Raw genomic sequence first — 13,810 nt, forward strand, 5'->3', positions numbered from 1 at the left:
GTGGTACATAGCTGATTATTAGAGATAGGTTGGTATTTAAGGCTGAAGCATTAATTAATGGCAGGACGTCTTTGAGCAGCTTTGTAGGAATGGGGTCTAAAAGACACGTTGATGGTTTGGAGGAAGTAATTATTGAAGTTAACTCAGAGTCCAGAGTAAATATCAGTAGTGTTAAAAGTAGCTGTTCCTAATGATGCGCCTGTTGGATGGCTGTAATGGTTAAAAAACCCAGGGTTGCTCCTGCGCTCCTCGATCGGTGGTGAAGGATAAGCTGTTTGAGTCCAGCAGATATCCTCGTGAAACTTTGATGGATCATGGTGTGAATAAAGTTTAACACAGAGGAACCAGCACTAAAACCCTGGATTTGGACCCGTTTCTGATATTTCACTACAGAAACGTACGAGTGCAAACAAATTAGATCAGTTTATACACAGAAGGACTCCAGATAAGCTGTGTTCCATGTTGAGACTTGACTTTATCAATATCAAACTGTCTACAACGACCTGTTGGAGCTCAGAGTTACACCGACACGATCGGAGCTGCAGCTCAGAGCACGCCAGCGCAAACTTTAAGACTCGGTTCTGTGTCGTTTAGGGCTGACGCCCGGTTTTAAGTGAGAACGTACAGAACAGGAAGCGGTGATGTGTAGCAGCACCTGTGAGCACAGTTGTACTCTCTGTAAAACCCCTCTGAGCTTACGTTAAGCTGCAGCTTCGGCTAATTGGCTTAGAAGACGCTGGGAACTCCGGGAGCTCCGTGTTTACTCCACAGCAGCAGAGAAAAGACAGAACGGCCCTTTAACCTGCTGCAAACAGACTCCGGGTCATCAGCACACTGTTGCTGCTGCTGCACCACTACGAGCAGTCCCAGCATCGGTGCTGTCAGACGGTTGGAAGAACACAAAGCCTGTAAGGTCGTATTTACCTGCTGTGGTATCTACGAAGAGGTGGGTGTGGCTTCACTTAAGGGCTGCTGTTAAATTATATATGCTGTAACATTTACAGTGTGATGCCAGAAACACACACCTGCTGCACACGTCTGCGCTTCATAAACAGTCATTAGTAAAGAGCCGCCATCAACACTGGTATTTACCTGCAGACGCCCCGCCTGCTTCAGAAAGCCCACCAACACCGTCACTCAGCAGGTGACCTCCAACAACACTACTGTTTTAACCCGTCCAGGTGTCAGTGCTCATGCTCCCACCTGTTTAATATTCCAGTTTACACTCTGAGAAACTGAGACATGAAATTAGCTGACTGAGTGAATTATTGAAATCTAAGAATGCATTGGTGGAGCGTCGTGTGTCGTCCTACGACTGGACGCAATAAAATTAATCTGACATTTACAGATGTTAGAGTTTATAATAATGTGTGTCTGCTGACATAAACACGTCCATACTGAGAAACAGAGTCTGGACCCAACATGGACAGAAGCGGCTTCTTTCTGATAGAGTTTATGCGGATTTGGTCCACGGTGTAGGACCTGAGGTCAAAGGTCATGTAGGAACTGCCTACAGCACCTTTACTGCAGCGGCTCTTCTGGCTTCCGAACAGGAACTCCCACTTGGCCTGGGCGATCTTCTGCGACCTGGAGGACAGAGCTGTTGCTGATCCGACGTCTGACTGAAACGGACAGGAAGTAGCATGTTTACATGTGTTTATAAACACGGGAAGGAAGCAGCGGTGCGTTGGATACGTGCCGTTCGCTGACACATTAAAGAGAAGCAGAGTTTGAGCTGGTGCAGAAGCTTTTGTGCTTTAATTGCTGTGACAGTCTAAAGCAAAAATCATCATTATGTAAACGTTAGGCCGGTCCTGTTTCAGCACAGCAGGAGGAAACGTGCGCGACGGAAACAAAGACAAGTCGCTGAATCAAAGTGAAAGCTGCAGTTTTACTTTGCTTTCATTATCGAGTTATTGCAGTCGAGGTGAAGATGACGACTTACTGGAGCTCACTGACTCAACACACACTCTACTTGATGACCTCCTCTTACACAACCACACCCTCCTCCCCCTCCCATCCATCCGACCTGCATCCCGGAGCCACCGTCTGCCGTATCGTGGCTCGACTGGCTCGAGGTCTCCGGGGACAGACTGTCCCTCAGGCTCCCCGTCACTCCACTGGAGCTGTGAGAGGACGGCCCGGCACCGCCGCTGTGGTCCTGGACGTCCTCTGTCTGATCCTTGGTCACACCCACACCCAGCCTCTGCTGCTCCTGCCCCGATGTCTTCACCCCTTTATCGCCCCCATCCTTTTCACGACTCTCGTCTTTGTGTGAAACGTAAACTCTGGGAGGTGCCTGACGGTAGTTTTCTTTGAGTTCGCTCCTGTCCTCCATCCACTCCTGCTGCCTGGAGGTCCAGCTCACAGGCAAAGCTTCCACGGTCGGTCTGGAGACAGGTTTCCTGGTGATTTCAGGGCTGTCTCTGGGTGATCTCTCAGACAGGTGATCGTACTGTCTTCGCTCCACGCCAGGTGACCTGTGGTCTCCGGTGTACTGTGGTGGCTGGTAGCGGTGCAGGGAGGACATGTCCTTAGTAGGTGATGCGCACCGTTTCTGCCGTGGGTCCAGTTCAGGTGACTGAGAGGCAGCTGCACGGTACAATCTAGCAGGCATGGCTGGCGATGCTGGTGAGGAGAGGCCTTTCTGTGACGAGACTGGGGAGATTCGTCCTGGTTTAGTGTGAGGTACTTCCTTGTCAGTTTTCCGGCTGTGGTTCCAGGGATCCACCTGTAAAAGCTCAGGGGAGCTCCGTCCATAAAGGGCGGAGTACGGTTGTGATTCTTTCCGTGCAGTCTTGGGACTCTCGGGCCGAAAAGACTCAGGAGGAGTCGGAGTTCGTCTCTCTGCAAAAATGCTGGAAAGTCTGCTGGCCTCCAGAGCTAACTTAGAAGCCACATCGAGGTTTAAGGATGGGGAGGCACTCCTCCTGCCGCTGACATCGCTGGCTGCGTCACTCGCTCTGCTGCAGCGTGACAACCTGTAGGGACTCCTGCTGGTTAAATTCAGTTTATTGCTTGAGCTGCTGTCTATCCCGTCTGTGGCTTTTTGGCTGGTGTTGGTAGTGTTAGCATTACGGGCGCTGTGATGAGAGGTCCCAGGTGTGCAGGAAGTGCTGGCAGGTAATACGTTAGTTTGAACCTCATGCTGGATGTCTGTGGGCCTCCCTGCAGGTAACGGTGGGTGAAATTTACTTGAGTGTCTAGGGCTCTCGTCTCCCATCCACGGCCTGGGTTTGCTCTGAGTCGGGCCATTGGAGTGCAGTTTAGCAGCTGGATCTGCAGAGTAAGACCAGCAGCTAGTGTGGGCACACAGATGGTTGGAGGCAGGACTTCTGGGTAATCCGTTCACTGGACTACGGGAGAGGGTCCTGTCCAGTTCCATGAGCTGGGTCTTGCACGGCAGGGTGAGGGTGCTGCGGGGCAGGTCAGGTGAGCCCCCCCAGGACTGGCAGCGAGAAGGCTGATAATGCCGAGGCAGGGAGGGGCTGCTGTTCTCAAATCGGTGACCTCCAAATCTGCGCTTAAGCTCTGGAGATCCAAACTCCTCAAGGGCCCTGTAGGTGGCACCTCTGGCCACTGAGTCCAGGTTAGCTCTCTGCAGGTAAGGTGAGCCCCGTGGGGCTGGACTCTGAGCCGGGCAGGTGTGGCTCTGTGACAGGTAACCATTGTACGACATTGGATCGCTGAGCCTCTTCCGAAGGTGAGCGGGCAGCACCTTCCTGCTTCCCATTTCCTTGAAAGGACTGTCCGGCTCATTATGAGACAGAGAATTTCGGCGGGCGGCCGTGTTGTGCACGTTTGCTTTCTCTATGTAGCTAAACGACACCACGGATTTCCTCCCCTCATTGCCCTCCACCCCTGGGACCTCGCAGTACCTGCGACCGCTGACTGGTGTGGAGGGCACAGTCAGCCTCCCAGAGGATGTTGATGATGGTGAGATAAACACCCTCCTCTGGTGGGGATCCATGTCTGAGGAACAGATGTGTCCAAGTGAGCCGTGGTGGCGTGGAACGGTCATTCCCGGTGTAAGGACTTCAAGTAACTGCCCAAACCTGTCATGCAGTGCATCTTCTTGAAGCTGGGCGTTCGACCGGAAGTTGACCGACTGCCTGGAGGAGGTCTTTGAGAGAGGCAAGCTGTGGTTCTCGCCCCCCATGTGGTGCTGTATCGGAGAGAGATCCGGACTGGGGTTCCGGCTGGAGTAGGCAGAGTTCCTCTGAGAGTGAGGGAGAACATCTGGACATTGAAGCATCAGATGACTGGAACCATCATCTCCTCGGCCCGGCACCTTACCTTCCTCCTCAGCAACAGACCTCACCTCGACGTACAGGTGGAGGACCTTACCGGCCTGGGACATATCTGCCCTTCCTTTAAAACGCTCCAGAGTTCCCTGCTGTGGACCTGTGCTACAAGTCCAAAAGGTCCTTAGACTTGTTGGTGTCCAGCACAGAATTCATCTAGTCTTTGGTGAGGGGCAGGACTGGGGTACCAGTTCCATCCTGCAGCTGCACATCTTCTCTTCGACCTGCAGCAAGAAACACAGACAGAGTTCAAAGTTAATATTCCAGTTTATCCTCTACAAGGGTTGAATCCATAAAGGTTTGATCATTTAAGCTTTGCTGTTTTAAACCTTCCATTTCCTCAAGATATCAAATCATCCACTTCACCCACTAGGCCAACCTCTGCAGGGTTGGGTTTTGTTTAGGCATAAGCCGAACCCTTAGCTCCAAGTCTGGATTGGTCCACAGCGACAAAGTGGATGTTAAGAGGTTAAAGACACCTAGCATTCCTAAAACTTGGAGACTGAAAAAAAAGATCTTTTCCAAACCAAGAAAGTACAAACAAACTGAATTTGAGGCTTTTCCTGGGTGAATGCTTTGAGCATCGCAGAATGATCATCATCAACAGGAAGTAGTTATTATGTAACTATAACAGTTGCAGATGTCACTAGAAGCTACCAATCATATGGTTTCGACTGTACCACATGAAATTTGCATGTAAAGTGTGACAGAAAGACGTTTTCCACCCCACTAACTGCACAGCTTCAGGCTGATGATCATGTTTGACCTCACGCTTCATCAGTTCTCACCCAATCCTGTATTTAGGTCACAGTGTCCTCAGACTGGTTCACTGCTAGAAACCAAACACCTCATGTTTTAGTCATCAGAAGCAGAGTCCAGCCCCACAGTGTGGGTTAGGAAGGTGAATGTGTGGAAACTGGATGAGAACGAGTGAATTTCAGACAATGTCAGGAAAAAACTCAGAGCGGGAAATTCTCTGATAACGCTCACACTTCTTTTTTAAAAAATATATATTTAAACTTTATTTTAGAAGCATTTCCTTGAGATTAAAATGCATTTTTCAAAGAACGCCGGGCCCACAAAGAGGAGACCCGGCAGAGAGCAACACAACAGGAGGTTTTATCTAGCACGAACCTCAGGGACAGAAAAATGAAAGCAACGCTGTCAAAACAACAGCTCCTCTCCTCCAGGGTGCACCAGGCCGACTCCGAGGGAGACCGTCGCCAAACGCTCATGGTTTCAGTCCTTCAGGAGGTTCTGGGGGAACCTTGGAGGGGTTCTAGGTTCTGGCTCACAATTTGGTTACAGAAGCACCAAATGTGGATTCGACCACAACAGCTTTGCATGATTTGAGGTTCTTTATATCATACGTTGCCATAATTCAGCTCCTCAGATAATCCTCTGTCTGAAGTAGGCCGTTTAACCCCCACCCCCCGTTTCAACAGCACATGGGCGGGGCTTCTGAAATTACCATATGGGGGTATCCCCTCTGTACGATGTCATAAAGATCTAGAAGAAGAAAAACGCTGTGATAAACTGTTTATAGCAGTCACAGGATTACTGCTCATGCACAGAGCTCATCGTAGAAGGAAGGAGCGTTTGAATGTTTGGAGCGAAAAACTCAAAGTCTTAAAGTTTACATGTACTTGTTTGGTCGGTCGGTGAGGATGATGTGCGGCACGTCACTGTGACTAAACAGGAGCTGAGGGGTGAGGAGGCTCTGCGTGGCCTCAGGGAGATCTTGGGAGTGAAACCTTCGATCAAAGGGGTGAGGAAGGTGTTTGCTGTGCAGTGTGGCTCATTATCAGCTGAGAAAGACAAGCTGCTGCCCTTCTCAGTTCTCTGGTATCTACATGTGCTCTCTTGCCCTTGGCCGTCCTCCAACGGGGCGGCAGGAGCGCGTGGGCGAGCAGGCTGCGACTGACACGTGAGTTCAGCTCGTCTGTTAAAGGGAGGAGCAGAAGCAGCTTGACGGGTGTTCAGGTGAGGAGTCGGCAGCCACACCGTGACCTCTGTGACCGCTCCTCCTGAGCGTGTCCGGAGGAACGTCTGCGCAGACCGGCGTGTTTTACACAGCCCGCTCCTTCCATCACGCTCCATTTAACCACCTCACTGAGGCCGCTCGTGCTTCTATTCTCGGCTTTTTACAGCTCCTATCTGTGTCGTCGCCGCTCGCCTGTTCCACATTTTACAGTAAATCTGAGCTTCTGTGCTGCTCGCTGATGTAGGTCAGCAGTTTAGATCACGAGGAGAGGTCACATGAAAACACAAGAGGCTGCAGGAAACAGTGGCGTACAGGAGACGTTTGAGATGCTGATCAGGCGTGACACGTGCTGAGCAGAGGGTCGAAAGGTCATTTCGGTCCCTTTCAGTGTCGTCGGCGTTCACCTGCAAGCGTCTTCCACACGCGTGTGCGTGTTCGTCCTGCAATCGTGCGCCTTGCTGGCACGTGTGGGGGTGTGAAACGGCTTAAAAACCAGTTTTGCTGGTTTCTGTCAGAGGAAATGACACACACACACAAAGTGTTGCTGCTCTGATCTCCTGATCTCGAGTAGATCCAGAACAAAGAACCTGAACTTTGTTATTCTGCTGAGTGAACTTTAGAGCGTGCGCCACGGCGGCGTGCACGAGCAGCACGGCGGATGTGGAGCAGATGTTGGTGCTGAGATGCGAGTCAGTGCGCGTCTCCTCTCAGAAACAACAAGGCGACCTGTCGGCTCGTTTCTAGCTCCTACCGCAGCAGCTTAGCATGATTCATGGTTCAAAATAATCCTTCTTTGTCTTAACTCGGTGCTTCCTCGCCTCTCCTGGCTGCCCCTCACTAACCGGAGGTCTGAGAGCAGAGATTTATAAAAGCGGTGGCCTGCTACTTAAATCAGGCTGAACAGAAGCGTCCACGGTCAGAATTACCATGGCGTTCACTCAGAGGTCTGGTGGGAGGAGCCATCAGTGGAGCTGAGTGTTTTTAAGCCTCCTTTTAAAATGAGAACTTTAATCACATCTATACCTGCAGTTTTCATGTCCTGCAGACCTCTGAGATGAATCTGTGGAAATTCCACAATGGCTACCAACTCAGTGGGTGACTCCTTTGGTCCCGAGATGACCATACAAGATACCCACTCTCTATGACATCATATAAACCCAGGAGTAGAAAAAAACTGAGCGTTCCGATCATTATTAAAACACGTTCACCACGAACAGGAAAACAGGACAAACTCATCAAATCCACATCAAACTGTAGAGCAGGAAGACGTTGCTCTGTGATGAACGGAGAGCAGGAATGATGCTTTAGGGCGAGGAGAGCGAGGAGAGCGACTCCGTGGCGTGATCAGCGGCATTTACAGCTATCAGAGGGTAAAACCTGCATCTGAGGCTGACAGGGTCCAGCAGTGCTTTAATCAGATGTAAGTGCTGCCCTCGGGTTATGTCATACTCAGGTCCCGTGTTTCTGCACCGACGTGTTCACGTCCACAGAGAAGCGACGGCGCTGTAACGATCAACACATTAATAACAATCTGATCGGCGGTTCGTCCTTTTTGCGACGGCGTTTCTGGTAACAAACTGCTACTCTCGTCTTCACAACGAGCATCAGCTCCAAATAATCCTGACACCTGAGTGATGTAACCTGCTACAGGACGCCGTGTCAGGTTTTTGCTTCGGAGCGCGATCAAAGGGCGCTTTGTCTTTCCTGCAGAGGAACATCAGCTGCTTAAGCGCCCCCCAAACCTCTCTAAGCAGCTCTCTGCCTTTATTGAATCTGACTCCTCTGCTGCTCACGCATCAGTCCTCATCACCGTCACGTCCACTTTCATCACCTCCAGCACCGGACGAATCCGGTGAGATGGGTTTCGCTGTGAAATCTGCAGTTCCTCTAACGTCCACCTGAAGAAATCACAGTTCTTCCAGAACTGCAGCCAATCCGATTTTCTTTCCTTCTCAGCAGAAATCAAGCTGAAGCCTCGTCTCTGCACCAAAGCAGCTTCAAGACAATCAGCTTCCTGTCCTGAACAAAAACACTGGATCATCCCTCCAAACCTGCTTCATGGACAGGTGTGACCAGGGGGGCGGTGCTCCTTTTAATAAGCAACATCATCACAGGTACACAACTCGTGCCAAACCTGCAGTTCCTCTGAGGTCCAGCAGAGGCAGCAGTGAGTCCGTCCCCACAGACCTTTACAGCAGACATAAACATGTTTACAGCCTGATCCACAGACTGTGTGTGGGTCATTTCCTCCTTCATAACAGCTGTACAAGGGGAGGATGTTTTCATAGCTCACCTGGATTAAAGTCTGTGTTGTTAGGGGCGTGGCCTCTTTGACTGACAGGTGGACGGCACCACAGGCGGCCATAGCTCTCAGCCGTCTATTCGGCTTCACCTCAGCTAATTTTTATCTTATCCAGCCAATAACGTGGCTGCTGTGAGGCAGATGTACTAACAGACTTTCTGAGGAGGCGGAGCTTCAGGTTTGTGGTCACAGTGAGAGGAGCCCACTGTTCTCCGACTCGCTGACCTGGACACACATGTGCTTCAGAGGACATAAACACTGAAGTTCAAACGACGCATGGAAGGAGGCGCTCACGCTGACGGCGTCACTGAGAAGGTCTCTGTGAGCTGCAGCTCTGCAAACTGTTGCTGTCTCTGTGAAGTCATTTTCCAGACGCCTGGCTCGCATTTAGCAGCCGGAAAGTTTTATATCTGCAGCCAATTAAAAGCAGAACGTGACTTTAATTCCTGCAGCTGCTGCGAGCGCCCGACACGTCGCCGGCTCTCAGCTGGAACGACTTGAAGCACGAGCGCGTGCGAGTCCTTCCTCACTGACTGCGATCCTCACCCTGAGCTCTCCGGTCAAAGGTCAGAGGAGGTAAAAGAGGCTCCGAGCGTTGCTTCCTGCTGTCGTTGACAAAAGTCTGGCTGCAGAGGAAACACAAAGCAGCAGCAGCTCCTGAACTCTGACCTCAGTTTACAGCCGCTCTTGCACTGACGCTGCCGATCCTCGCTCACAGAGATAACCGAGAGGAAAGGACGAGGGTCAGGGGTCAACTTTGTTCTGCTTCTCTAACTGCAGCCGTGTGTTAAACTGCTGCTGTGCACCGATCAATAATTATTGATAAGGATTTGTCTGTTTCACCTGTTCGTGGTCCAACTTTGACTTCCTGATTCCATATATTTGAATAATTACTGCTGCTAGTTTCACTTTGCCTTCAAACCGTTTTGGTGATTTTATTATCGCCCCCTCGCTTTTATCTAACGGCCACTCAAAGGGGCCCCAACCACACTTTTAGCAGCCAAGCAATAGTTTCTAAACCAGACGACTGGAAACGACTTTGTTTCCCAGGCCTGTTCAAATGTGCCACACAGAGCTGTGCAAAAGTCTTGAGCCACCCCTCAGGTCTGCTGAGCAGCTCTCGAGCTTCCTGAAGCTCCTTAAAGTTCTTCTGTGGACATTGGCTGCTTTTCCTCTCCTGTTCAGTCCTTGTACGGGAGCTTTCTCACAGGAATGACAGTGAATCCCGCACACCTGAGCAGAGGTGCAGTTAGTTAGCATCAGCCTGTCTCACAAACTCATCATCTGTTCCAGTTTCTTTACCAAATCTGTCAAAAATGCCAACGATATCACAGCTTCTCATGAAAACAGGATTTTGTCTCCAACACGGTGATTCCAAAGAGCTGTCAGCTGAAACTCTGCACATCTCAGCGTGGTGTCAGTGTGTCCTCAAAACCCTGAGGAAAGTGGACAGAAGAGGAAGTGGGAGGCCATAAAAACTCGACAGCAGCTGAACAGGACCTTCAGCTGATCGAGAAGCTGTTCTTAATGAAGGCAACCTGGAGTCTGCAGCCATCTGTGAAGCTGGGTGGAGGCTCTGTCATGGTTTCAGCTGCAGCTCAGTCAGAGCTGTTGGAGATCTTTGATAAACTGATGAATCACAGAGTCTGATCCACCACGCAGGAACATCTGGAAACATCTGACTGACAGCAGCTTCCTGTTCCAGCATGACAACGATGCAAACACACTGTCAGTGCAGAGAAAGCACACCTGGATCTGACACCACACAGCAGGACACCATCAGTCACGGACGGGCCTCCGCAGAGCCGCCCTCAGCTGAGGAGACGTCTTCCTGAGGATCCTCACAGAGCTGACAGCTGCTCACACTGAGGCTTGTTTGTGTCTGCATTGTGCAGTTCATGTCTGTTTGCAGCTTAATAAATCTCTTGCACATTATTATATGTTAAAGTTCACAGAAGTTCATTCTTTGTGAACTCTGTCTGAAGCCACCAGCTGCTGTTCTTCCTTCCTGTTAAAACCAAAGTCTCACGATTACACGAACTAATCGACCAACCGAGGAAGCTTCTGTCCGCTGGGAGGTAAAGTCTCCTGATAACTGCAGCAGCTCCTTGAAATATGACCTTTAAAATGATTTTTTGGACTCTACATGGATGAGAGCGTTCAATAATCGTGTCTTACATGCTGCTGTGGTACAAACTGCCTTTGTTTGTGGAGCGTTCAGACACCCTGAGCTCTCCTCCCAGAGTTAACCACGAAGTACTTTTACTTGTTTCAGAGTATTTTTACAAAGTTTTACTGCAGTGAAAGGTCAGATTACTTCATACCTGAGATATAAAGAGTGTGAGATACCTGACATGCTGTCAGAGTGTGTGTGTGTGTGTGTGTGTGTGTGTGTGTGTGTGTGTGTGTGTGTGTGTGTGTGTGTGTGTGTGTGTGTGTGTGTGTGTGATAAGCACTCTTAGTCCTTCTTTTCCTGGACTCTGCTAATAGGATTCCCTCCTCCTCCTCCCACCACACACAGCTCAATCCACCACATAAAACCACACGTACACACACACGCCTGCCGCTGTAACCTTACCTGTGTGTCCTCGCTGCGGCAGTTGCCGTGGTAACCCGCCTCTCTGCGTGCTACAGCTGGTTTTATCCTCCTTCGGCCTCCTCTTCCTCTCTGAACACTTGTTGTCTGCAGCAGCGCCGGCTCATCGTGGATTTACAGACTGCGCTCAGCTCCTCCTCTTCCTCGTCTTCCTCCACCTCTACTTCCCATCTCCTGTAATCAGCTGACGCCCCGCCTACCCCTCCTCCTTCCAGACAGTCTGCCAGCCAATCGGGCGCTCCGCCGTCCGCAGACCCGGCTCCTTCACAGCCAATGACGGGCAGCTGTGACAGATGGCAGCTTAGGAAAGGTGGGGGGAGCGCAGGGAGCGGGGGGTGTCCAGTATCAGGATAATGTGCAGAATTACAGGCTGATTAAACTGTGATGTCACACGTCACTGCAGCGGGACCGGCCCACAGCCTGTGACCTCATCACTCTTTGCGTTACATCAGCGTACACCTGCAGGGGAAAACTGCAGCTGCTCCACAGGGGGCGCTCTTCTGACAGCCCAGTGACCACGTGCCGTGCTCTCAGCACATACACACATCAAGCTGGTACGTTTATACATTCGTGGCCTGTTTGAGTCTCTCCTGCCGACCCCCTCCAGAGACGAGGCGAGGACGTTACTCGCGGAGACAGCTGGGAAACAAAGGAGCAACAAGCAGAAGGTTACAGATTCACTCAATACGCAGCTGCAAAATAATCTGAGCCAAGCTGCACGGGTCCTCTTACCTGTGTCGCAGCTGCTGGGAGTGCTGGTCGGCTCCACTCTGGATCCAGTTTCAGGATGAAGAATATCCCAAACTCACAAAAATATACACTTGTTTTTTCCTGTTATCATTCATCATTTTTAATCTCCCGTTTCCTGAAACCTTGTTGAGGTGCCGATGTCTTTTGTAACAGCTGAAATTATAGGTTCAATTATAAGTTAAACATGAGTTTTTGCAGCATTAGTTACTTTTGCGTGACACACTACAGTGATCCTGTTGTCTGATATCAGCGAGTTCGGTGTGTGTTGAGTGCTCGTTCTTGTAGACCTGAGCATCGTCTCTGCCTCCGCTTAGACCGACAGCAGTGTAATCGTTTTCTCCTGTAAAGCACGGCGTCCTCCAAGAGCTCACTTTCAGAGGAACTTGTTTATTATCGCTCCGCATTCTTAAAACAAAGGTGCAGGATGGTTTCTGGCTGGGTGGTCTTGCCTCGCTCTGCGGTGTTTTGCAGCTCAATGCGAAGCAGCTGTAATGAGAATGAGAACCTCCGAGTCCTCAGCTGCCTATTTGGGAGCATCTCTGGGTTCTGCTCGTGGGTGAGGGAACAGCTGAGCAGACAGACTCGTACAGCCATGACCTGAGAGTGAAGCCGAAGCTGTCCGGCTACTCGTCGAACCACGTTCCTACCCTGATCTATGACCACGGGCTTAGGGTGGTGACAGAAGGACGGGTGCAAGTGTCAGAAATGAGCTTCTTCTGAGGGGCGGAGACAGGATGTGCAGCTCAGTCCTCCACGTCTGAAGGACCCAGCTGAGGTGGTTCACCTGACCAGGCTGCCACGTGGAGGCCATCTGTGCTTAGACTACTGCTGACCAGGATACACAGGATATTCGCTGCTATGCTGACGACGCGCTGCTGTACCTTTAAGCCCCGTCATCGTCCCGTGGACTCATTAGTGCCTCGTCAGCTGTCAGGTCCCACACCTCCTGCACTCCAAACGTTCTCTCGTTTCAATAAATTCACTCTCGTGAAAATAAAAATCCAACCTTAGGTCAGTGATTCTCACTGTGGGCTCCTAAGATTACTGCCTGTGGGCCACAACAAGTCACTTACAACATTATTATTTCCTCATAAGTCTTTAAAAAAACTATCAGTAGAAATGTAACATTTTAAAAGTTGTAGATTTTTACATAACTTCACCTTTCAGAATAAAGTCATACTGAAGATGCACGTCTGGTTTTTACAGGTAAAATGAAATGTTTGGATACAAGAATCGCTTCTAAAATTAATTCAGTTTATCTGTTGAAGGGGAAGAAGCTGGATGAGGCTGGAGATGTTCGGGCTGAGGTCTTTTCTCTGCTCCCCTCTGCTTAAAGACTTTCTAACTCTCCGTGTAATAATAATAATAATAATAATCACAGAGCTGTTCTATCCTGATATCAGTGATCGTGATGAGGCCTGCTGTGTGCTGGATTACTTTAAAAAGCGTTAAGCTAATAATTTCACGTTGAAGTGAAGACGTGAAACGTGCGATAGAGTTCCTGCTTTTATTTGTGAGATGAAATGAGAAGCATCAAAGAGAAACTGAAAATAACTCGTGCAGTTTGTAGGGATGAAACGCAGCAACGACTGAAGCACGCAACAACTTCAGAAATGACCTCATCGTGTTCGAGTCTTCCACTTTCACGAACACTGTTTGGGTTTGTTAGCAGCTTCAAGGCGAGCACTGACAGCCTGAACACTGTTCGCCTGTCCACATCCACACGAATAAACACGGGGACCCGCTGCAGTTTCTCTTTAAATGACCTCAAATCTGATCCACACAACTTAAACATGCTCGCTGGGACTTTATTTTACAGCAAGAAGCCTTTTCAAGAACAAAGGGTCGGTTTTTGCTGCTTTTTTAGAGCTCTG

The 13,810-nt window shown here is 50.0% G+C and overlaps 1 protein-coding gene across 2 annotated transcripts in view; it reads right to left on the minus strand.

The window, feature by feature from the left end:
* The window catches only part of psda (pleckstrin and Sec7 domain containing a), a 46,285-nt gene extending 34,470 nt beyond the window's left edge, over positions 1-11,815 (minus strand). The window contains exons 1-3 of one of the 2 annotated variants that reach the window (XM_080287629.1): positions 11,169-11,815; positions 2,030-4,528; positions 1,520-1,622 (exon numbers count right to left, since the gene is read on the minus strand). In XM_080287629.1, the coding sequence (XP_080143755.1) occupies positions 1,520-1,622; positions 2,030-4,360 (2,434 nt within the window). In that variant the 5' untranslated portion in view covers positions 4,361-4,528; positions 11,169-11,815. The remainder of the gene's footprint in view (positions 1-1,519; positions 1,623-2,029; positions 4,529-11,168) is intronic. The other variant, XM_026189008.2, reaches the window with a different exon arrangement.
* Between the last annotated feature and the right edge of the window lie 1,995 nt (positions 11,816-13,810).

This window comes from Astatotilapia calliptera, chromosome 13, assembly GCF_964374335.1.
Source record: "Astatotilapia calliptera chromosome 13, fAstCal68.1, whole genome shotgun sequence".
Lineage (NCBI taxonomy): Eukaryota > Metazoa > Chordata > Actinopteri > Cichliformes > Cichlidae > Astatotilapia > Astatotilapia calliptera.